The sequence below is a fragment of the Schistocerca cancellata genome, chromosome 9 (assembly GCF_023864275.1).
Source record: "Schistocerca cancellata isolate TAMUIC-IGC-003103 chromosome 9, iqSchCanc2.1, whole genome shotgun sequence".
Lineage (NCBI taxonomy): Eukaryota > Metazoa > Arthropoda > Insecta > Orthoptera > Acrididae > Schistocerca > Schistocerca cancellata.
In genome coordinates, this window is record NC_064634.1 from 13,397,608 (window position 1) to 13,422,081 (window position 24,474).

The following is a 24,474-nucleotide window of genomic DNA, read 5'->3' on the forward strand; positions in this document are numbered from 1 at the left end:
ACACAAACTACAAGAAAAAATCAGAAGATTCCAGTGAGGTATCCTAGGCTAAGGGTCGACATATGAAACGTCCCCTTAGAACAATTTTACATGTGAAACGTCCACTTAGAACAATTGTACAAGACTGTGCTTAACCTGACACACAATGTTTTTAGCGCAACGCAATCTGACTATCAAAAATCCCTGCAAAAGAATGGCCCTGACAAACATTAAACTATACCTTTCACAAATCACTTACCTCACAAAAATCTTCGTTGCTCGAACTACTGCAATACAGCGAGCGCCACTACTGCCAGCTAAATAAAAGATACAAACTACGGAAGGTACTAACTACTGATAGTCTTAGCAAATGAAAGATTCTAATAGAGAACAAACAATGTATTTACCTCAAGATTCATAATATATACAGCAGTTCATGACATTTTTCAAAACTCCGCCATCTCTCTCCTCACATCCACCACTGCTGGCGGCTCACCTCCAACTGCCCAGCGCTACGCGCTGTTCGCATCCAGCTATAGCAGTTCATGACAACAATGGCAGACAACAATTCAAACTTTTCATATAGAGAGTGCTACGTAACGTTGCCAATAAAAAAACATAAACAGCAAACTTACATAAAGAAAACATAAACAGCCTACTTACATAAAAACATAAACAGCAAACTTACAAGATCTTGTAGTCGGCATTAAGCAGGGTGATGGGGCGATAATGTGTGACCGTAATTCCTGGCTTCGGTTTATGTACTGGCACCAAGAGGCCTTCCATAAAAGCCGGTGGAATAGGCGCATCGGAATTTAACATCTCGTTGTACATTTCCGTCCATCGCGGTGCCATTTCGTTGCGAAATTCTCGATAAAATTCAGCAGGAAGTCCATCAATGCCTGGGGACCGATTCAACGCACCCTTTGCGATCGCATCATGTACTTCCCCACAGCTAATGGCTTCCAGTAAGGTTCCCGCGGCGTCCACCGTCAGTGTACGGGAGACGTACGTGGCTATACGTTCGAGGTCATCGACAGGGGCTGCTTCTTCCCGATAGATGTGTTGGTAATGGTCGACGAATGCAGAGACAATGTCCGCTTGACGCGTCACTCTTCGGTCTTCGCGGGTAATTAATTCCCGTACCAAAACGCGTCGTCGGTGCTTTCGTTCATTCACGACGTGGTGCATGGAAGGAATCTCGTGCAGTATCGTATCGTGACATCTGGTGATCCCTGAAGATGTTTCCGAGCTAAAGCCACTAGTTTAGCTTTTATCCTTTTGCGTTCGATCCAGACGTCCTGTCCTGGCGGACCATCGTCCAGGTCGCGCAGCGCTGCAAAATAAAAGTCGGTCGTACGGCGGCGCCATTCTGCCATCTCCCTGCTATATGAGATGAACGTACGGCGAAGCGCCGGTTTAGCACAAGTCAGCCACCAATCAAGCTTCGTCGCATACCTGCCAACCCTTCGCTCGCACATCGTCCATGTCTCAAGGATCCGGTGACGGCATTCAGGATCATGTAGATGTTGAATGTTTAATTTCCACGGGGCCTTACTGTTCCACACCTCTCTACGGGGAAGAAGCACCGTACAGATGTAAGCGCTGTGATCGGAAAATGCCAATGGCCAGTGTTCCGCGTCCTGGACATCATTTGCATGAGCGCGTGAGATTTAAATGCGATCTAACCTGCTCGCCGAATGACTTGTCACATAGGTGTATCCCGGTGCATCTCCATGTCGTAATTCCCACGTGTCACTAAGTACAAGGTCGTTGACAACGATTCGCAACTCTTGGCTGATGTTTGCTTGCGGCCATTGGTCTTTCTGGCTGAGAACACAGTTGAAATCTCCACCAATTATTACACATTGATAACGTCCATGGAAAAGTGGGGCAATGTCTTCTGCATAAAATCGCGCCCTTTCCCGCCGCCGATTGTTTCCCGACGGTGCATAAAGATTGATGATGCGTGTCCCAAACGTCGTGAAAGCCATTCCCCTGGCCGACGGAAGAACACACGTTTTCCACTGGGAAGCCATCTCGCACGTAAACTGCCACCCCACTCCCATTGTGATCTCCATGTGACGAATAGGATTGGTAACCTGCGATGTATGGGAGTGCAGCTATGTGGACTTCCTGCAGCAAAGCAATATCCACATCAGATGCCCAAATCGTTTCCTTCAGTAGGTGTATTTTGGCCGGTGAACGCACGTCATTTATATTTAATGTCGCAATACGGTTCGCATGGCGTTGAATCCCACTCTGTCGACGCGCAACACCATTTCCCTGCATCGGCGCTGGAGGCTGAGTTAGAAGACGTTCTCTCGCCCCTCTCCCTTCACCTTCAGCAATTATTAGGCCGTCTTCGTGAGTGCCGGCTGCCTCTGTATGACGTCCGGCGCCTCCTCAATATCGTCATACCACATCTTTGCAGGCAGTGATATATTCGTCGGCAAGACTCACCGGAGGAGAAACACCCCTCTGAAGATGTCCAGCGCAGCTCTGGACGAAACGTTAGGAGCTGAAGAGTTTCATGGACCACGACCTTACATCCCGGAAGGTTTACCAGAAGATATGTCATCCGGTCGTGAAAGCCTTCATACACATCATTTCAGTTGATAAGAGGGCTGGAGAAGATGCTGGCCAGGATTACACTACCGCACCTTCTTACCGATGTCGGTTGGGGCAGCATGGACGATAAGCGGTGTTGTGTTATCTTGCTGAAAGATGACTCTCAGAGGCCTTGAAAAAAGGGGACAGCCCTTAATACCTCAGAAACGTAACGGCTGCTCTCCAAATTACCGGTTATGTGAGGCAAAGATGATGGTTTTGTGTACCCAGTGTCACCCCATTCCATCATCTCAGTATGATGATTATGATGATGATTATGATGATGATGATCATGATGATGATGATGATGATGATGGAACCTACACAAATGGAAGCGTCCTTCGCGATTATGTATTATGATTATGTACAATTCTCTCTCTGTATGTGTCACTGTGAATGCACTGACAGTCCGTTGGGCTCTAAACGTCGTTGAGTCGACTGCATGGTAGTTAGAGATGGGCGATCCGCTCTTGAACTAATTCATAGAGTTCAATCTTTCAAAGGAGTGAACAATCAGTGATTCAGAAAAAAAGAACGGTAGCTCCAAACGTTTCCCACGGCAGAGAGAGAGAGAGAGAGAGAGAGAGAGAGAGAGAGAGAGACGGAGCATATCAGCAGCGCCTCTGCTGGTCACAGCACAGTGCACGCCACACAACACAGCCAGCGCCGGCCTCTGCCCTGCTTCTACCTTGGCTGCCTGCATTGTGCAGTGCCCCACTGGATTTTGTGTTTGACATATGCCGTGGCGTCTCTGTGCGTCGTCTGCCGCGCAGTAGCGTAACTTCGCATCGCACTCTGTCGGCGATCGTTTCAGTCGCACGTCCTGCCCTCTGGGCAGTTGATGCGAGCAACAGGACAGAGAGCCACCTAGCGGATAACATAGGAACTACTTGCAAAAACCCGCTCGCAAGGGAACGAACTATTTGTCTCGGAGCGGGTGAGTTCACCGCTACCCCCTCCCTCGGAACTCGCCCGCTCAACGCTCGCCCCACCATCTCGACTCTAGCCAGAGCGTCGAGCAAAGCGACTCAGGTGTCACTGTGGTCTCTGCGGTCTCAGCTCACGCAGTAATACAGCTCGCGGCTCGACCTGCTCGACTCAGCGCCTCTGCATCGGAGTTCGTCCCCACTGGATATTGTTCTTCGTAGTAATGCCGCTATGTATATTACATTATTATGTTATGTATACATCAATTGTTTTTATTTTATTTTTATTTGTTTAAACTGATTAGATTAGGTTCCTGATGACTCCTCTTACTATAGGATTTTTATTATAGACACTCGAATTTACGCTTTAACTACGAGCGAACCGATAAACGTATCGCAAAATGTGATACACCAATATTTTCCTTGTTTTATTCTGCGTAAGGCTATATGCAGCACTTTCGTTTTACAGTCAAATTTATATATTTTTTTCTTATTCTGGTACGGATTTTGCGATTTTAGGCGTCTTCGAAAGGAAACGTTCACTTTAAAAATATATGACTTGCGATGTATTTGTATGAGGTTAATGAAATTTTAATACGTTATAGCCAAATATATTGTTAATGTAAATCTCAAGTTACAACATTTTCCGATCACCCAAAAAACCACGATAGTGCAAAATAAATCAATAATCAAAAACTTTGTCATATAGTGGAAATTTCAATAAACAATACAAAATTCTTACTCATTATCTGTGTTACTTCAAAATAGGATCAAATAAGATCAAAATACAGGTATAGTACTGGAATAAACCAAGTTTAAAGGGCAATGTGCCTTCCATTTATTTTATATTGTAAATGAGTGGTGAGTCATGAAAAAGAGCTAATTCATTTCAGGGAGTGAACAGTTCTGATCCAATCTCTGAAAAGAACAGTTTTGCCCATCTCTAATGGTAGTATGTCTTGCTGCAAGCTATTCTGTTAATTGCCTCAAGCTACATGATGTCGCTGCTCGATCCTGCTTGGTCGAACAAACATGTTCATCCTCTTGGGTGCTAGTTGATTAGGGCCCTTGAGATTTTGTATCAGTTAGTTTTTCCTTCCTCAACCCATCAATTTCATACTTGTACCATAGTCGTGGAGTATGCCAGCCGCAATGTGACGGGTATTATTTCTGGATAGGCCACACCACTGTCGAATTCCAAGTGGTGGTAGATGTTTTCTCTCTTAAACCAGGCACGACACAACCTCCTCGCAAATAACTAGCATTCATATGCTGTTTCTGAATGAGAAACGTACTACATAATCTTTCTTTATACACAGAATGTAGAAGACGTTAGCCGGTCTGTGTGGCCGAGCGGTTCTAGGCGCTTCAGTCTGGAACCGCGCGACCACACAGTCGCAAGTTCGAATCCTGCCTCGGGCATGGATGTGTGTGATGTCCTTAGGTTAGTTAGGTTTAAGTAGCTATAAGTTCTAGGGGACTGATGACATCAGAAGTTAAGTCGCATAGTGCTCAGAGCCATATGTAGATGACGTTACTCAACCTATTTTGTGGAATTGCACCGATATGCTGATCATTTGCATACCTAGGGTTTTAGCGCACTTCATATCAAATAGTTTATCTGCAGTTTATGAGCAGTAATGTATATAATATTTACCATGTCGCCAAATTTTTGGTGATAACATGCAACTCGAAACTTAAATTTAAGGCAGTCGTTATTGAATTGTAACGATCTGCCACATTAGTGTACAGTTCACTGTACACCCTACCTCATAACTCCCAACGCAGTTTAAGTAAGATATATGAATATTTTGAAAGAAATTAAATAATTTAGAAATTTGTTTAATGTAAACACACACTCAGGTGGCAACAGTCACCTGAATTAATGAAATAGACTTTGGTATGAGCTCACTCATCATCCTGAACCCACCGACACGTGGCAAGTTCCGAAAGTAAACACATTTCGCCATTTGACAATCTGATTCATATATATCATTCCGTTTACATCTTCTGCCAATGGTAGAGAACCGTATACTCGCTGCGCCGTGAGTGGCTGAAAGCAAGATGCATTAATGATGCACGCAAAGGAACGAGTATTTCAATATAAAATAATACTAGACGAGTACCCGGCTTTGTGCTGCTATTTACTTACTCAAATCTCCCTCTCTCTTTGTCGATATCCTACAAACCCCTCTTTCTGTCCATATCTTATTGCCCCTCTTTCCGTCAATTCTCCTCGTCTTTCCTCTCTCTGTCCATCTTCTCCTTCCTCCTATCTCTGCACATTTCTTCCTCCCCCCTTCCCCCTGCACCCTGTTCGTCTCCTTCTCATCCTCCTTCTCTCTCGATCAACACGCTATCACCTCCACCCCTATAGGAGATTGATGGTTCCTACCCCCACAGTATTTCTTTCCACATAGTAAATAATACGTGTACCAACTTTGGTTGATATCGATCTACATCTACATCTACATTTATACTCCGCAAGCCACCCAACGGTGTGTGGCGGAGGGCAATTTACGTGGCACTGTTATTGCCTCCCTTTTCTGTTCCAGTCGCGTACTGTTCGCGGTAAGAACGACTGTCTGAAAGCCTCCGTGCGCGCTCGAATCTCTCTAATTTTACACTCGTGATCTCCTCGGGAGGTATAAGTAGGGGGAAGCAATATATTCGATAGCTCATCCAGGAACGCACCCTCTCGAAACCTGGCGAGCAAGCTACACCGCGATGCAGAGCGCCTCTCTTGCAGAGTCTACCACTTGAGTTTGCTAAACATCTCCGTAACGCTATCACGGTTACCAAATAACCCTGTGACGAAACGCGCCGCTCTTCTTTGGATCTTCTCTATCTGCTCCGTCAACCCGATCTGGTACGGATCCCACACTGATGAGCAATACTCAAGTATAGGTCGAACGAGTGTTTTGTAAGCCACATCCTTTGTTGATGGACTACATTTTCTAAGGACTCTCCCAATGAATCTCAACCTGGTACCCGCCTTGCCAACAATTAATTTTATGTAATCATTCCACTTCAAATCGTTCCGCACGCGTACTCCCAGATATTATCCATGGGTTTAGGAGGAGGTTTTCACCTCTTACTTCACACATGACTGCACATGTCATACGTATTTCACTTATATTTAACAAATTTCACACAAATACTTGGGCCGGCCGCGGTGGTCTCGCGGTTCTAGGCGCGCAGTCCGGAACCGCGCGACTGCTACGGTCGCAGGTTCGAATCCTGCCTCGGGCATGGGTGTGTGTGATGTCCTTAGATTAGTTAGGTTTAAGTAGTTCTAAGTTCTAGGGGACTGATGACCACAGCAGTTGAGTCCCGTAGTGCTCAGAGCCATTTGAACCATTTTTGAACAAATACTTGCACACATATTTCGTCTGTATCTCTAGCGAATTTTGCCCTGCAGTTTCGTTTTTACGAGGCTCGATGTTTATATCTTTATAACTCCTGAACTATGTGTCGAACAATGATATTATCTTGGAGATGCATTGGTGCATGTGGATACTCTCTGTTGAGAGGTGTATTGCGAATAGAATTAGCAGTAAAAAAGAAATCAATTAAAATGTCATGCATGAAGCTTCAGTTTTTCACAAATCTCAGTTTTTCAAGAATCTCCCAAACTATTTGCCGTACAATGTTATAATATTGCATTTACATTCAGTTATCTATGTGAATACTGTCTGCAAAATGTATTGCGAATAGAGTTAGTAGTACAGAAGAAATCAATTGAAACGTCATGCCTGAAGTGGCACTTCAATTACTCGTAGATGAACAGCGAAAATGTAGTAAGAGAGAGACTTTTTTCTTTCATCATTCTGTGTGGAGTGTGAGCGAGAAAATTTTTGGTAAATGATGTGTAAAGTTTATTGCAAGGTACTAAGTGCTCTCTTTCTCAAATACTGGAGCAATATAGTCAGGGTATTGGCGCGTCGTGAGCTTTGCTACTTTTCCACCCACACCCCTACGCCTTTGGGAGGTTTGTGGTTCTTGCCCCCATCGTAAGTAGTATGTCTACCAAGCTTGATTGAAATCGATCCAGTGGTTCAGGAGGAGATGTGTACATTGAAATCGATCCAGTGGGTCTGGATGAGATTTGTACCATATATCCATACATTTTTGTAGTATATTAACCTTTTCCCAGCGGATTCTCCTCCACACACATGCAATGGACACACCTCTTGGTCCATCTCCTCCCCCCCCTCTCTGCCCATCTCCTCTCTGTCCATCTACTCCTCCCACCTCTTAGCCCATCTCCTCTCTGTCCATCTACTCCTCCCACCTCTTAGCCCATCTCCTCTTCCCTCCCCTCTTTCTGTCCATCTCCTCCACCTTCTGTCTCTTTATCTATCTCCTCCCCCTCTCTACCTCCCTTCCTTTGCCCTGTCTCCCTACCCATCCCCTCCTGTATCCTCTCTCCTTATCCATCTCCTCCTGCCCCATCTGTCCCTATCCATCATGTCCTGCCCCTCTGTTCCTATTCATCTGTCCTGCCCTGCCCTCTCTCCCTCTCTCTCTCTCTCTCTCTCTCTCTCTCTCTCTCCCTGTCCTCATCTATCCATGTCAACCTTTTCCCACGCATGCCCATCCGCATGTGTAGCCCCTGCAGAAGAGGTTGATGAAACAGGCTGGTAATACAATAACAACATGCCTCTTGCACAGCACATCCTGTGTGCCAAGGGCTTGGACGTGGTTTTTTTTTTTTTTTTTTTTTTTTTTTTTTTTTTTTTTTTGCCATGACATGTAGGCTGCCATGCAAAGCAGGTCTCCAACACAACAAACCTGCTGTGCTGGGTAGCCTATAGGTCAGGGGCTGGCAACCTGTTTCTTGCCCCTGATGTGTATATTGTCTTTCCAATCATGTTGATAAGGCAGGTTTGTAATATTCCCACACAACACACCTGTCAAGCAGAGCAGCCTACATGACTGGTGCTTAAAAATCACTCATGTCTGTGTTCCTTCTCTTGTTATGAGGACTTTGTATGTGGAATATGGCCCACTTAAGTCCAAAGGCCTGGGGGAGTGCGCCCATAAAACTTGCACAGTATATTTTAAAATATATGACACAATATTTTTAAATTATGACGATCACATAGCACATTAAACATAAAAGACAGCTTTCACTCTCGCTCTCTTTCTCTCTCAGCCATTACTGTATATCCTACTATTTCTGGCTCATAAGGTATGACATTCAATGCTGCACTGTCTTTATTGACGTTCGCCTATTTATCTCGTACTAATAGTACAGTTATACATTTACAGTAAGAAAAAGAAAGATTGCAAAGCGTATTGATAAACTGAAATATTTATCAAAACAGAGAAGCTCAACAGCAAGCGAAATATTTTGTAAACACAGATTTGAAAAATCAAAGATGTGTGCTGCTGCACTGATTCAGAACATTACGAAAAATATATTATAAAGAACCAGTGGCATCTCCACAACAACACTGTTCCTGTATCTAGACATTCTAAAGACCATCGACATAGTGTGGCATGAAGATCGCGTCCACAAGCTCCAAACCACACGTTCAAAATAACAGCATCGTTCTGACAGCAGTATGAGATCAGCAGAGATCAGGGCTTCACAAGGTTCACGTGCGAAGTGGCCTTCCTGAATAATTAAAGCTGAGTATTACAATTTCAAAATACGGAGATATATCTGCTCTGCAACCTATGAAACTCACTGATCTGTAAAAAAATGCATTTGTGTGAGATCAATGTTTGAAGATTTTCATACCTAAAGACTACAAAGCCACAAGTTACTGAAGAATCAGTACTGCGTAATGAATTATTGTGTCCAGCACGTTCACAGGAGACATAAGCGAGGTATCATTTGAAAAAATACCCGTACTAAACATTTGCTTGAAATGAAGCGAAATGAAATGAACGTATGGCATTGATGGCCGAGAGGCCCCACCTGTGGAAGTTCAGCTGTCGGGTTGCAACTCTTTTTAGTTGACGCAGCATTGGGCGACTTGCGTGTCGATGATGATGAAATGATAATGGGGACAACACAACACCCAGTCCCAAAGCGGGAATCGAACCTGGGCCCATTAAATGGCACTCAGACGTACTGACCACCCAGCTAAGAGGGTGGACTAAGCTTGAATAATATACACTGTTAAGCCAAAACATTGTGACCACTTGCCTAATAGTGTTTTGGGCCTATTTTGGAACGCAATGCAGCAGCGATTCTGCGTGGTATGGACTCAAGTCCACGGTACGTTTCTGGAGGTACATGGCAACAGATGTCTCTGCAAACACCACACAGATACTGCAAAGCACAGGCCGGTGGTTTGTGAGCGCGGAGCTGGTGCTAAATGGCTTCCCAGATGTGTCCCATCGGGTTGAGGCCAGGCACATTAGATGGCCAAGACATCAACATGAATTCGCTATCGTGATCCTGAAACGAGTGTAGCATGACTGGGGCCTTACAATATGGATACTTATCCTGCTCGAAAATGCTGCCACCATCAGGGAAGACACCAAGCATAAATGCATTCAGGTGGTCAGCAATAATGTTCACGTAATCTACAGCTGACATTGTGCCTTGAAATACTAGCACAGGTGCCTTGGAAGCCCAGGTCAATATCACCCACAATATAACACTGCACTGCCTCCAGCAGCCTACACCCGTGGCACAGGGCATTTTTCGAGCAGCTGCGCATCTGGACACGGCCATCGATAAGATGTAAAAAAAAAAAAGAAAAAGGATTCACCCGACCATGTGACACGTTTCCATTGGACCACGATCCAGACTCGATCGTCTCATGCCCACTGCAGTCGTAACTGACGAAGTCGTTGGATCAACATGGGAATAAGTGGTGCTCATCTCCTGTAGAGCCTTGTGATCAATGAAATACGCTGAACGGCGTGCCCCAAAATACCTGAGCGTGCACCAGCACTGCAGTCTCCTGTCAGACCTGCCACACGTAGCCGCCTACCCTGCTTTACAGAGCGGACGAGCCTTCGACTTCAGCGTTCTCTGACGAGGTGCAGACGTCCAACACCTTTCCGCTTACTAATTGTTTCTGCGTCCTTCAGCTGATTTTCACAGATGTTCACGACAGTAGCACGTGAAGAGTGTACAAGCTTCTCCATTTCCGAGATGCTCGTTCCCAGGTGCTGGGCCATAACAACACATCCCTTGTCAAAGTCACTTACATCAGAGTATTTTCCCAATTGCGCATCGTATGTATCGCCACTAGAAGGATTCCCCATTCGTCTCTGCTCTCCTTACCACGCCACGTGCTCGTGATGTCACCAGGTGGTACTCTGTCTCGCGGTGGGCAGTGCTCATAATTTTTTGCGTCGTCAATGTAAGGTAAGCCATACAGTACTCACAGAACCATATTTTCCAAAATAGAAGTTGCTTTGTCATCGCATATTCTTCCCACATACGCCATGCAAGTGCAAATGTGTCGTAAATATAGATTTCCGGAAAGCTTTTGACACCGTTCCTCACATGCGACTTCTAATCAAGCTGCGGGCCTATGGGGCATCGTCTCAGTTGTGCGACTGGATTCGTGATCTCATGTCAGGAAGGTCGCAGTTCGTAGTAATAGATGGCAAATCATCGAGTAAAACTGAAGTGAAATCAGGTGTTCCCCAGGGAAGCGTCCTGGGACCTCTGCTGTTCCTGATCTGTATAAATGACCTGGGTGACAATGTGAGCAGTTCTCTTAGGTTGTTCGCAGATGATGCTGTAATTTATCGTCTAGTAAGGTCATCCGAAGACCAGTATCAGTTGCAAAGCTATTTAGAAAAGATTGCTGTATGGTGTGGCAGGTGGCAGTTGACGCTAAATAACAAAAAGTGTGAGGTGATCCACATGAGTTCCAAAAGAAATCCTTTGGAATTCGATTACTCGATAAATAGTACAATTCTCAAAGCTGTACGTGGGTGTTAAAATTATGAACAACTGCAGTTGGAAAGACCACATAGATAATATTGTGGGGAAGACGAGCCAAAGGTTGCGTTTCATTGGCAGGACACTTAGACACTTAGAAGATGCAACAAGTCCACTAAAGAGACAGGTTACACTACACTCGTTCGTCCTCTGTTAGAATATTGCTGCGCGGTGTGGGATCGTTACCAGGTGGGATTGACGGAGGACATCGAAAGGGTGCAAAAAAGGGCAGCTCGTTTTGTATTATCACGTAATAGGGGAGAGAGTGTGGCAGATATGATACGCGAGTTGGGATGGAAGTCATTAAAGCAAAGACGTTTTTCGTCGCGGCGAGATCTATTTATGAAATTTCAGTCACCAACTTTCTCTTCCGAATGCGAAAATATTTTGTTGGGCCCAACCTACAAAGGTAGGAATGATCATCAAAATAAAACAAGAGAAATCAGAGCTCGAACAGAAAGGTTTAGGTGTTCGTTTTTCCCGCGCGCTGTTCGGGAGTGGAATGGTAGAGAGATAGTATGATTGTGGTTCGATGAACCCTCTGTCAAGCACTTGTATGTGAATTGCAGAGTAATCATGTAGATGTAGATGTAAAGCTAAAATGAAAACTGAGACTGTACGCCCTGAAATGCCTATGAAAAACCAACAACAGGCGCGGCCGTGAGTCCTGTCACTGTAGTGTCAGCCGGGTCGGCCAGTGTGGAAGTAGCCCCGTGTGGGTAACCGAAATATTTTCTAAGTATTTAGTTGGGCTCGTGAATATCAAAGAGGTTTTGAAACATTGTTCAGCGTTTGGACTCTGACAGATTTTGGGTAGGCAATAATGAACTGTTCTGCGTTTAAAAATATCGTTAGTTCCACATAACAGAGACTTCAGTTTAGAGGTGTGGAGAAAGACTTTGAATAATTTTCGTGGATTTCCTAAAGGTCAAACGAACACGTGATGCTGGTCGACTTACCTACGTTCTCCTACTGACATGTGTTATTTTAATAATAAAATGCTGTGAATAGTAATGAAGGATATTCAGTTTCTTTTTCTAGAAGAAATTAAGTCTGAAAAAACTGAGAAGTGAACATTATTTCACTGCAAATTCCTGCCTGCATAAGTAATGACCTTGTGACTGCTTTCATTTAGCGTTAAATGCAACAGATGTGTTTATTGGCCCCTGGAAATTCTGAAATCCAACCACACACTGGCAAGTCTTATGGACAGTGTTTTTGTTATTTTACTGAACTTTTCCGCTGGTACATGTGAAGACTCACGAGTTGCAGTATGGTGGAAGCAGCACTGATTAACTACTCCATTAGCCATTTACTTTTTTCATTAAGTAGACAGCAAAAACAGCAGAACATTTTAAAACAAAAACTTCCTCCCCCCTCCCCCCACACCACCCGCCAAATACGACCCCTCCTACGTTGCAAAACACAGTGCAGCTCCCCCAGAAGACCCGTATGCAAGTTCCATCTTGTGCACCGAATAGTTCGCGAGCTGAATTAAATGTAATAAAATGAGTGTGTCAAATGAAACAATTTGTTTGCGGAAGTCCTTTCAGGTCTCAAACATCTGTGACATGTATACGCAGACTGAAGCGACAAATGAAAATTTCTACCAAGTCCAGGATTCGAACCCGGGTCTCCCGCTTACCAGGCAGATGCGCCAACCACTGCACCACCCTGGCTTAGTGGCTGTGCACGACTGCACGGACTACCCTAGCAGTCCCCCCTCCACAATCCGAATTTTAGGTGGAGTACCAAGTGGGCTGAGGCGTGAATGGAAAGTTGGTCTGAGGAGGCAGGAATGCTGGTTAGTCCGTGCAGTTGTGCAAAGTCATTGTGCCAGGGTGGCATTGTGGTTAGCGCTTCCGCCTAGTGAGTGGCAGACGCGGGTACAAGTCTACATTCGTCGCTTCAGTCTGCACATAAATGTAATTAGGAGGTTTTGTGTGGGATGTCCAACTCGGCTTCGTGCCTACACGTGTGCCTAGAGAAGTACACTACTGTCCATTAAAATTGCTACACCAAGAAGAAGTGCAGATGATAAACGGGTATTCATTGGACAAATATATTATACTAGAACTGACATGTGATTACATTTTCACGCAATTTGGATGCATAGATCCTGAGAAATCAGTACCTAGAACAACCACCTCTAGCAGTAATAACGGCCTTGATACGCCTGGGCATTGAGTCAAACAGAGCTTGGATGGCGAGTACAGGTACAGCTGCCCATGCAGCTTCAAGACGATACCACAGTTCATCAAGAGAAGTGACTGGCGTATTGTGACGAGCCAGTTGATCGGCCACCATTCACCAGACGTTTTCAATTGCTGAGAGATCTGAAGAATGTGCTGGCCAGGGCAGCAGTCGAACATTTTCTGTATCCAGAAAGGCCCGTACAGGACCTGCAACATACGGTCGCGCATTATCCTACTGAAATGTAGGGATTCGCAGGGATCGAATGAAGGGTAGAGCCACGGGTCGTAACACATCTGAAATGTAACGTCCACTGTTCAAAGTTTCGTCAGTGCGAACAAGAAGTGACCATTGGCACCACATACCATCACGCCGGGTGATACGCCAGTATGGCGATGACCAATATACGCTTCCAATGTGCGTTCACCGTGATGTCGCCAAACACGGATGCGACCGTCATGATGCTATAAACAGAACCTGGATTCCTCCCAAAAAATGACGTTTTGCCATTCGTGCACCCAGGTTCGTCGTTGAGTACACCATCGCAGGCGCTCCTATCTCTGATACAGCGTCAAGGGTAACCGCAGCCATGGTCTCCGAGCTGATAGTCTATGCTGCTGCAAACGTCGTCGAACTGTTCGTGCAGGTGGTTGTTGTCTTGCAAACGTCCCCATCTGTTGACTCAGGAATCGAGACGTGGCTGCACGATCCGTTACAGCCATGCGGATAGGATGCCTGTCATCTCGACTGCTAGTGAGACGAGACCATTGGGATCCAGCACGGCGTTCCCTATTACCCTCCTGAACCGACGGATTCCGTATTCTGCTAACAGTCATTGGATCTCGACCAATGCGAGCAGCAATAAACCGCAGCGATAAAGCGCAATTGCGATAGGCTACAATCCGACCTTTATGAAAGTCGGAAACGTGATGGTACGCATTTCTCCTCCTTACACGAGGCATCACAACAACGTTTCACCAGGCAACGCCGGTCAACTGCTGTTTGTGTATGAGAAATCGGTTGCAAACTTTCCTCATGCCATCACGTTCTAGGTGTCGCCACCGGCGACAATCTTGTGTGATTGCTCTGAAAAGCTAATCATTTGCATATCACAGCATCTTCTTCCTGTCAAATTTCGCGTCTGTAGGACGTCATGTTCGTGGTGTAGCAATTTTAATGGTCAGTAGTGTAATAACCCTACACTAATTTTGAGTCCGCCGCTCGTGGTCTCGCGGTAGCGTTCTCGCTTCCCGAGCACGGGGTCCCGGGTTCGATTCCCGGCGGGGTCAGGGTTTTTCACCTGCCTCGAGATGACTGGGTGTTTGTGTTGTCCTCATCATTTCATCATCATCCAGGAAAGTGGCGAAATTGGACTGAGCAAAGATTGGGTAATTGTACGGGCGCTGATAACCACGCAGTTGAGCGCCCCACAAACCAAACATCATCATCATCATCATCACTAATTTTGAGCAGACCATAGTCGGCAACAGCTTTACGACGCTGAGGTGGTTCCTGTGGGCTGTTGTGCTGTTCTGTGCGTTGGCGGTTTCTCGACTAGACTGTTTCCCTGTACAGGCCAGAGTATCTGCTCTACGACAACACCAGCATGAGCGTGCTGCTGCAGATCCAAGACGTCAACGACAACCCACCCGTCTTCACCGCCGGCGACCGCATAGTGGTGGGCTATCCCACTGGAGACCTGCTGGAGCGCGTCCAGCCTGGACCAGTCGTCACACTCAAGGTACGTTCAGCCCCCCGCACACGCACATATATTTATTTAACAATTATTGTGTACATTGATTACGAGGGAATTACGAGGGGTCGCATTATCCATCTAAACAACAGCTACTATTTTCATTAATTTTAATTGGTTAATTTCTGGCTCATACTTTACATTCTTTGTTATTGTTATCTGTCACAATTATTAGATTTATTCTGCCGCTTAGAGCGCCAAATGACGAGTATCCTCAGTAATGCGAGGAGGTGGGCAGACTACAACGAGGGGTGTTCAATAAGCAACGCAACACATTCGTTTTCTCGGCCAATTTCGGTTGAAAAAATGCGGAGTTTGTTGTGGGACATCGTGGAATATTCCCCTACACATTCATCAAGTGCCGATAGGTGGCGACGCTAAATGTAGCCTACAAAATGCGGTCTGTAACAGAGGTGCGTTCCAAACAAAGAGCAGTCGCTGAGGTTCTTTTGGCGGGAAACCAGAGCATCGCAGATATTTACAGACGCTTCCAGAATGTCTATGAAGACCTGGTGCTCAACAAAAGCACGATGAGGCGTCTTCCATCATCGCAACAAGCTCGCGCGATCTACATCTACATCTACGTCTACTTTTATACTCCGCAAGCCACCCAACGGTGTGTGGCGGAGGGCACTTTACGTGCCACTGTCATTACCTCCCTTTCCTGTTCCAGTCGCGTATGGTTCGCGGGAAAAACGACTATCTGAAAGCCTCCGTGCGCGCTCTAATCTCTCTAATTTTACATTCGTGATCTCCTCGGGAGGTATAAGTAGGGCGAAGCAATGTATTCGATACCTCATCCAGAAACGCTTCCTCTCGAAACCTGGCGAGCAAGCTACACCGCGATGCAGAGCGCCTCTCTTGCAGAGTCTACCACTTGAGTTTGTTAAACATCTCCGTAACGCTATCACGGTTACCAAATAACCCTGTGACGAAACGCGCCGCTCTTCTTTGGATCTTCTCTATCTCCTCCGTCAACCCGATCTGGTACGGATCCCACACTGATGAGCAATACTCAAGTATAGGTCGAACGAGTGTTTTGTAAGCCACCTCCTTTGTTGATGGACTACATTTTCTAAGGACTCTCCCAATGAATCTCAACCTGGTACCCGCCTTACCAACAATTAATTTTATATGATCATTCCACTTCAAATCATTCCGCACGCATACTTCGAGATATTTTAGAGAAGTAACTGCTACCAGTGTTTGTTCCGCTATCATATAATCGTACAATAAAGGATTCTTCTTTCTATGTATTCGCAATACATTACATTTGTCTATGTTAAGAGTCAGTTGTCACTCCCTGCACCAAGTGCCTATCCGCTGCAGATCTTCCTGCATTTCGCTACAATGTTCTAATGCTGCAACTTCTCTGTATACTACAGCACCATCCGCGAAAAGGCGCATGGAACTTCCGACAGTATCTACTAGGTCATTTATATATATATTGTGAAAAGCAATGGTCCCATAACACTCCCCTGTGGCACGCCAGAGGTTACTTTAACGTCTGTAGACGTCTCTCCATTGATAACAACATGCTGTGTTCTGTTTGCTAAAAACTCTTCAATCCAGCCACACAGCTGGTCTGATATTCCGTAGGCTCTTACTTGTCCCATCTCCCACACGCCGGCTGGCCACACACCGCTGTGACTCCAGCAACGTTGGAACGTGAGGACACTCTCATTCGAGGTGATCGATGGGTCACAGCCAGACACGGGCTTCTCCTGCATGACAACACAGGGCCTCACACAAACTGTTCCTCGTCATCCACCCTACAGCCCGGGTCCCGCACTTTCTGACTTCCACCTGTTTGGCCCAATGGAGGAGGGACTCCGCGTGAAGCAGAACGTGGACGATGGAGAGGTCACTGCTGTAGCGAGCCGTTGGCTCCGACGTCAACCGGTAGAGTGGTAACATGTGGGATCACAGGTCCTGCCAGTACGGTGACGTAAGCCCGTCCATTGATCAGAGGTTATGTTGAAAAATAGGGTTTTGTAAGCAAAAGAGTGAGAAACAATATGGTGTATTGGAATCCTAGAAGAGCGTAGAGTTCCAAAAGATTGGAAAAGGGCACAGGTCATCCCCGTTTTCAAGAAGGGACGTCGAACAGATGTGCAGAACTATAGACCTATATCTCTAACGTCGATCAGTTGTAGAATTTTGGAACACGTATTGTGTTCGAGTATAATGACTTTTCTGGAGACAAGAAATCTACTCTGTAGGAATCAGCATGGGTTTCGAAAAAGACGGTCATGTGAAACCCAGCTCGCGCTATTCGTCCACGAGACTCAGAGGGCCATAGACACGGGTTCACAGGTAGATGCCGTGTTTCTTGACTTCCGCAAGGCGTTCGATACAGTTCCCCACAGTCGTTTAATGAACAAAGTAAGAGCATATGGACTATCAGACCAATTGTGTGATTGGATTGAAGAGTTCCTAGATAACAGGACGCAGCATGTTATTCTCAATGGAGAGAAGTCTTCCGAAGTAAGAGTGACTTCAGGTGTGCCGCAGGGGAGTGTCATAGGACCGTTGCTATTCACAATATACATAAATGACCTGGTGGATGACATCGGAAGTTCACTGAGGCTTTTTGCAGATGATGCTGTGGTGTATCGAGAGGTTGTAACAATGGAAAATTGTACTGAAATGCAGGAGGATCTGCAGCGAATTGACGCATGGTGCAGGGAATGGCAATTGAATCTCAATGTAGACAAGTGTAATGTGCTGCGAATACACAGAAAGATAGATCCTTTATCATTTAGCTACAAAATAGCAGGTCAGCAACTGGAAGCAGTTAATACCATAAATTATCTGGGAGTACGCATTAGGAGTGATTTAAAATGGAATGATCATATAATGTTGATTGTCGGTAAAGCAGATGCCAGACTGAGATTCATTGGAAGAATCCTAAGGAAATGCAATCCGAAAACAAAGGAAGTAGGTTACAGTACGCTTGTTCGTCCACTGCTTGAATACTGCTCAGCAGTGTGGGATCCGTACCAGATAGGGTTGATAGAAGAGATAGAGAAGATCCAACGGAGAGCAGCGCGCTTCGTTACAGGATCATTTAGTAATCGCGAAAGCGTTACGGAGATGATAGATAAACTCCAGTGGAAGACTCTGCAGGAGAGACGCTCAGTAGCTCGGTACGGGCATTTGTCAAAGTTTCGAGAACATACCTTCACCGAAGAGTCAAGCAGTATATTGCTCCCTCCTACGTATATCTCGCGAAGAGACCATGAGTATAAAATCAGAGAGATTAGAGCCCACACAGAGGCATACCGACAATCCTTCTTTCCACGAACAATACGAGACTGGAATAGAAGGGAGAACCGATAGAGGTACTGAAGGTACCCTCCGCCACACACCGTCAGGTGTCTTGCGGAGTATGGATGTAGATGTAGATGTAGAAAACCAATATGCTTTCAGGAAATAAAATGTGTTACATTACGCACCGAGCGCCCCTCGTACCTACGAAACCACTGTACACACACAATCTGTGTCGTAACTATTCCGCATTACAAATTAAACTAACTACAGCTCTGGTAATTAACATCAATGAGCTAAATACTCACTTCTAGGTGGAGATCTTACATTTATATTATTGTTGTGACAATTTAGGAAGTGTGGAGACAACTTTCGACTCGTTTGCTTTCCACTGACTACACCTATTCTACCTTTCAATACGTAGAGACGTCGTCATCTGTCAGTCTTAGTCTGCTACGCCTTCTGCATACTGCCAGGCACCAGCTGTCAAACCAACGGACCGGGCAGACCATACGTCTTGCGTGGCAGATCACCGTCTTTATGTCATTATCGCTAATTATCCTTTATTCAGCATCTTCGCGTTGCTATCGCTCACCAGCGTATAGGAATTTTCTGGACTATTTTTTCATTTGGTTCCGTTTGCCATACTCTTGTTGAGATTAGCCTAAGATATTACCCAACACACACACACACACACACACACACACACACACACTTCCTTTCACCTCAGAAAGTGTGTTAATTTCGCTGTTCCACCTACCTGTAACTGAAGGTCGCATGAGCATCTAGTATGCGTGGTGGGAGGACAAGGTAGAGGCACCAGAGAGGCAGACCTCATCCTTTCGGCTTATGAATACATGGAAGACATTTTTCGTATGATTTTCTGACCTGTTAAAAATGTTCCACTACATCAAGTTGAGTAATAAGCTTGAAATCGTCAGCCAAATTAGTACCTAAACGCTATAGAAAAACGGGGGTAATACACAGTACCTACAAGAACCAAAAATAAGTAATGAAAGAGCTAGAGATAAAAGAGAACATAAGACGCCATCTTCTCCCTTGCTATACAACCAATATGTGAAAGAAACAATAAAATAAAAAGAAAGCTTCAGAAAGGGTATTAAAATTAAGGATTAAATAATGATGCTTATTCATACTTTGATCACTGTGTATAATGATAAGGACTAGATCTTAGAAAGATGTGTGCAGAATATAGATAATGTAGCATGATGTACAAATACTGAAAATCTTGTGTTCTGTATATCCACTTCTAGAGTCATGGCTGCGCAACAGTTACATAATCCTCTCACTGCACTTCACACGAAAATTCAGACATGTCTTCATTACTGATCTTCACCAACCTCGCTTCAGTAGCTTTGTTTGTGCCCGACTGCCTAAAATAATCAAAACCGAGCAGCAGCAGCAGAAAAAGTCTTTATGTGAAACACGTAGTAAAACACATCACATGTGTTGTTGAACGAAGCAGTAGGCCTGCGTCAACATGAATCATTTACATACTTCTCGATGCTATAAAAACTACTAGAAATTAACATCTTTATTAACGTTTTCTTAAACGTTCCTGATATTTTTACGTTCTTTATTTCTGCAGGAAATGCGCTGAAGATTGTTTTAGGTTTTATAGCGCTCTTTTCTGATATAGGGCCTTGCTATGTATTTCCCTATTAAAATTATTATTACTTCTAGTGATACAATTGTGATCTTGGCCGGTTAATGCAGATAATTCCTTACGCGATTTAAGGCGATTTAAGACTCTTACATACATATACGTTCCTGGAAATTTCAAAATTTTAAATTCTGTACCGATACCTCATTGTTGTTACTGCTCGTTTTATTTCAAATTTTGATTGTTTCGCAACGCTTGTTTTCCGCCACACATGGTAATGTGTAAGACCTCTTCCATGAAATGAACAAGCTACTGAGCACGTGATGTGGGAATAAACCAGAGAACGACAAAAATCTAGTAGATAAGTAACAAAAATCAGAACAGCGATAAACATAACGTCGAAATTAGGGACCATACAGTGGACGAAGTGGAAGACTTCTGCTGCCTCGGTAACAAAATAGCACATGACGGACGAATCGAGGAGAACAGTCGAGGCTGCCTAGGGCAGGTAAACAGAGCATTTTAAAACATACCAAACTAAATGCGTCGTCCTCCTACGGCGACAGTGAGCCTGAAGGGGCCTCGAGCATGCCGCGTGCCGTGCCACTGCAGATACACTGACAGGACTTGCCACTATAATTGAGTCAGATGTGATAAACACAACAAATTTTCCAGGACAGGGCATTCCTATATCCCATCGATTTTGACGAACTACAAACTGCTGATCTGGATGCACTCTAAAACAACTCGTTAAGGGGCTCCGGAACGCCCTATACTTGCAATGTTAAAATAACGCTTGTAAATTACATCTTTCCTCACAAAGTATTTGAGGTAGGAAGTTGAACTTTTTACGGATTATTTATTGGAATATGGACTACAACTTAACACAGGGATTTTACAAAATTTTAGTTCAGTTATTAAAGATGATTTTTTTTTCAATTGTAATGAAAATTCACAACATTTTTTTGCAATTTTTTATTTATATACTCAAAAATATACAGTTTTTTGGAAAAAGGCTGTGTTAAATTATGCAGAAGGTACTGTGTAACATTTACTGAAAGTTTGAAACAAATATGTTTGGAAGATCCTTAGAAAACATGTAATTAGAATGAGAAAATAAAAGTTTTGGGAATCGAGCGACAAAGATTGGATTAACTTTTTAGTGCATTCCAGGTCCATAGGATGGATTATCTTCATCCTCTGCAAACTCCTCCTCCAGCTTCCTCTTGTTCCTCCTCCTGTTTACTCTTGCTTCTATTTCTAGACTCTTTACAGCCCTGTCTGCAGCCCGAAGGCGTTCCTTGTCTAAAGCAAGCATCGCTCGTACCATCTTAGAACCTATCTTCATTCCCATATTTCTAAATACCTTGCACCTTACAATGTTGCCATCATTGAAAGTTGCAACAGCAACTTTACTTTTACTCATTATTATACTTCAACAAAACAGAGACTCAAGAAACAGAATTAATTACGAATATTTTCGAGATAACGACAGACTAAATAAACATGAAACAATCGACAATCACACCAGCGATATATATTGAACCATCACAGGTTAGCCACAACACATACTTTATCTCACATCACTAAAATGTACCCGATGAACACGGACGTTAATAATAACACCATTTGACAGCAGTTTAACAGCGCCACAGTGGGTCACGCCCATGTAGAACACATTTCAAAAAAAATTTAAAAATAGTTGTAGTCTTCGGAATTGAATAAATTATATATCTATTAAAAGATAATAGTCTGCAGATTCAGAAAACGCGAAAAAGTAAAAATTGAACTTTCATGATTTTGAGCCTTTCCGGAGCCCCTTAAGGATTTAAACTAGCCACGCTTGCGTTTTCCGGAAAAAGGAGGTCACAGGTTGTGACGTAGTTGCGACAATTGAACGATTAAAAAATAAACAGATTATACTACACTTCTCACATCCGCAACTAAATAGTTTCTCAGACAGACTTCGGTCCCCGCTTCTAGCTTCCTGGTGTACAGAGCTCAACGGCCGGCCCTCTCCTGTCTGTTAGCCGCCTGTTAATGCTCCTCGTGGTCGCTGTAGCGCCAGCTGCACGTGGGATCGACGATAACGATGACTCACGTTCTGTCACACCTCTCGGTCGACCGCTTATTTCTTGACGCTGGTTTCGGCCATGTTTCATCCATTCCTGCCAACATCGTAGAGCAGTGATATCGCTCCTGCTCAAATGTCCAGCGATTCGTCGATCACTCCAACAGCCTTCTTTGAGCTCAACCACATGTTCTCTCTCAAATGCTGACATCTGCACGTATTGCTCGCGCACCTGTCTGCGAGGTATAGTTACTGTCCATCTGAGTACAGGGAATGCAATTCTCAAAGACTTTATGCCCTGCTGTCGATGTCTCCCCTGTTTACTATCCTTGCCACCTGCGCGGTGGAACTGGGCCGCGCACCACACATTAATCCATCGGCCGCCGAAGTTCAGGGATCACAAAAGGAGGAGGTGTATGTGGAGAAGGTCGGGAGCTACGAGAAGATTTCAGTTAGACTACGTCATGGTCAGGCAGATATTCCGAAATCGGATGCTGGACTGTAAGACGTACCCAGGAGCACACGTAGACTCAGATCTCAATTTAGTAGTGATGAAAAGTAGGCTGGAGTTGAAGAGACTAGACAGGGGGTATCAGTGCGCAAAACAGTGGGATACGGAGTCCTAAGGAATGAAGAGGTACACTTGAAGTTCTCTGAGGCTGTAGATACTCCGATAACGAATAGCCCAGTAGTCAGTTCAGTTAAAGGGGACTGGACATCCCTAAAGACGTCGATCACAGACCCTGGAAAGAAAAACATAGATACAAAGAAGGTAACTGCAAAGAAACTATCGGTAACAAAAGAAATACTTCAGTTGACCGATGAAAGAAGAAAGAACAAAAATGTTCAGGGAAATTCAGGAATATAGAAATAAAAGTCACTTAGGAATGAAATAAATCAGAAGTGCAGAGAAGCTAAGGCTAAATGGCTGCATGAAAAATGTGAAGAAACCGAAAAAGAAATGATTGTCAAAAGGACTGACTCAGCTTATAGAAAAGTCAAAACAGTCTTCGGTGAAATTAAAATCAACGGCGGTGACACTAAGTGTCCCATGGGAGGGAATGCCATTGTTACGTGCAGAGGAGAGAGTGGATAGTTGGAAAGGGTACATTGAAGACCTCTGTGATGGGGGAGACTTATCTGGTGACTTGGTAGAAGAAGAAACAAGAGTCGATTTAGAAGAGATATTAGAATCAGAATTTATTAGTATTAGTATTAGTATTAGTTATTAGTATTAGAATCAGAATTTAATAGAGCTTTGGGAGACTTAAGATCAAATAACGCAGAAGGAATAGATAAAATTCCAGCAGAATTTCTAAAATAATTAGGGAAGTGACAACAAAATGACTACTTACTTTCGTGTGTAGCATTTATGAGACTGACTTTCGGATAAACATCATCCACACAGTTACGAAGATTGCAAAAACCGCCTCCTGCGAAAATTATAGCACAATCAGCTTAACAGCTCATGCATCCAAGTTTCTGACAAGAGTAACATACAGGAGAATGGAAAAGAAAATTGAGGATGTGTTAGATGGCGATGAGTTTGACTTTAAAAAAGGTAAAGCCACCAGAGAGGCTGTCCTGACATTGAAGTTGACAAGGGAAGCAGACTAAACAAAAACCGAGACAAGTTCATGGGATTTGTCAAGCTGGAAAAAGCGTTCGACACTGTCAATAAATGCAACATCTCAGAAATTCTGAGAAAAATAGGAGTAAGCTGGGGAGGAAGATGGGTAATACAAAACACCTACAAGAGCCAAGAGGGAACAATAAAAATAGAAGACCAAGAACAAAGTGCACAGATGAAAAAGGGCGTGAGACATGGATGTAGTCTTTCACCCCTACTGTTCAGTCTACACATCGAAGAAGCAGTGACGGAAATAAAAGAAAGGTTCAAGAGCGGGATTCATATTTAAGGTGAAGGGATATCAATGATAAGATTCACATTGCAATCCTCTGTCGAAGTGAAGAAGAATTACAGGATCTGCTACATGGAATGAGCAGTCTTATGAGTACAGAATATAGATTGAGAGTAAATGGAAGAAAGATGAAAGCAACGATAAATGGCAAAAATGAGAACAGCGAGAAACTTAGCATCAGGAGTGGTGATCGCGGAAGTAGATG

The 24,474-nt window shown here is 44.3% G+C and overlaps 1 protein-coding gene across 25 annotated transcripts in view; it reads left to right on the forward strand.

Moving 5' to 3' along the window:
- The window catches only part of LOC126101588 (mucin-3A-like), a 400,051-nt gene that overhangs the window by 323,973 nt on the left and 51,604 nt on the right, over positions 1-24,474 (forward strand). For all 25 annotated transcript variants that reach the window (XM_049912245.1, XM_049912250.1, XM_049912247.1 and 22 more), the window contains one exon: positions 15,205-15,370. In XM_049912245.1, the coding sequence (XP_049768202.1) occupies positions 15,205-15,370 (166 nt within the window). The remainder of the gene's footprint in view (positions 1-15,204; positions 15,371-24,474) is intronic.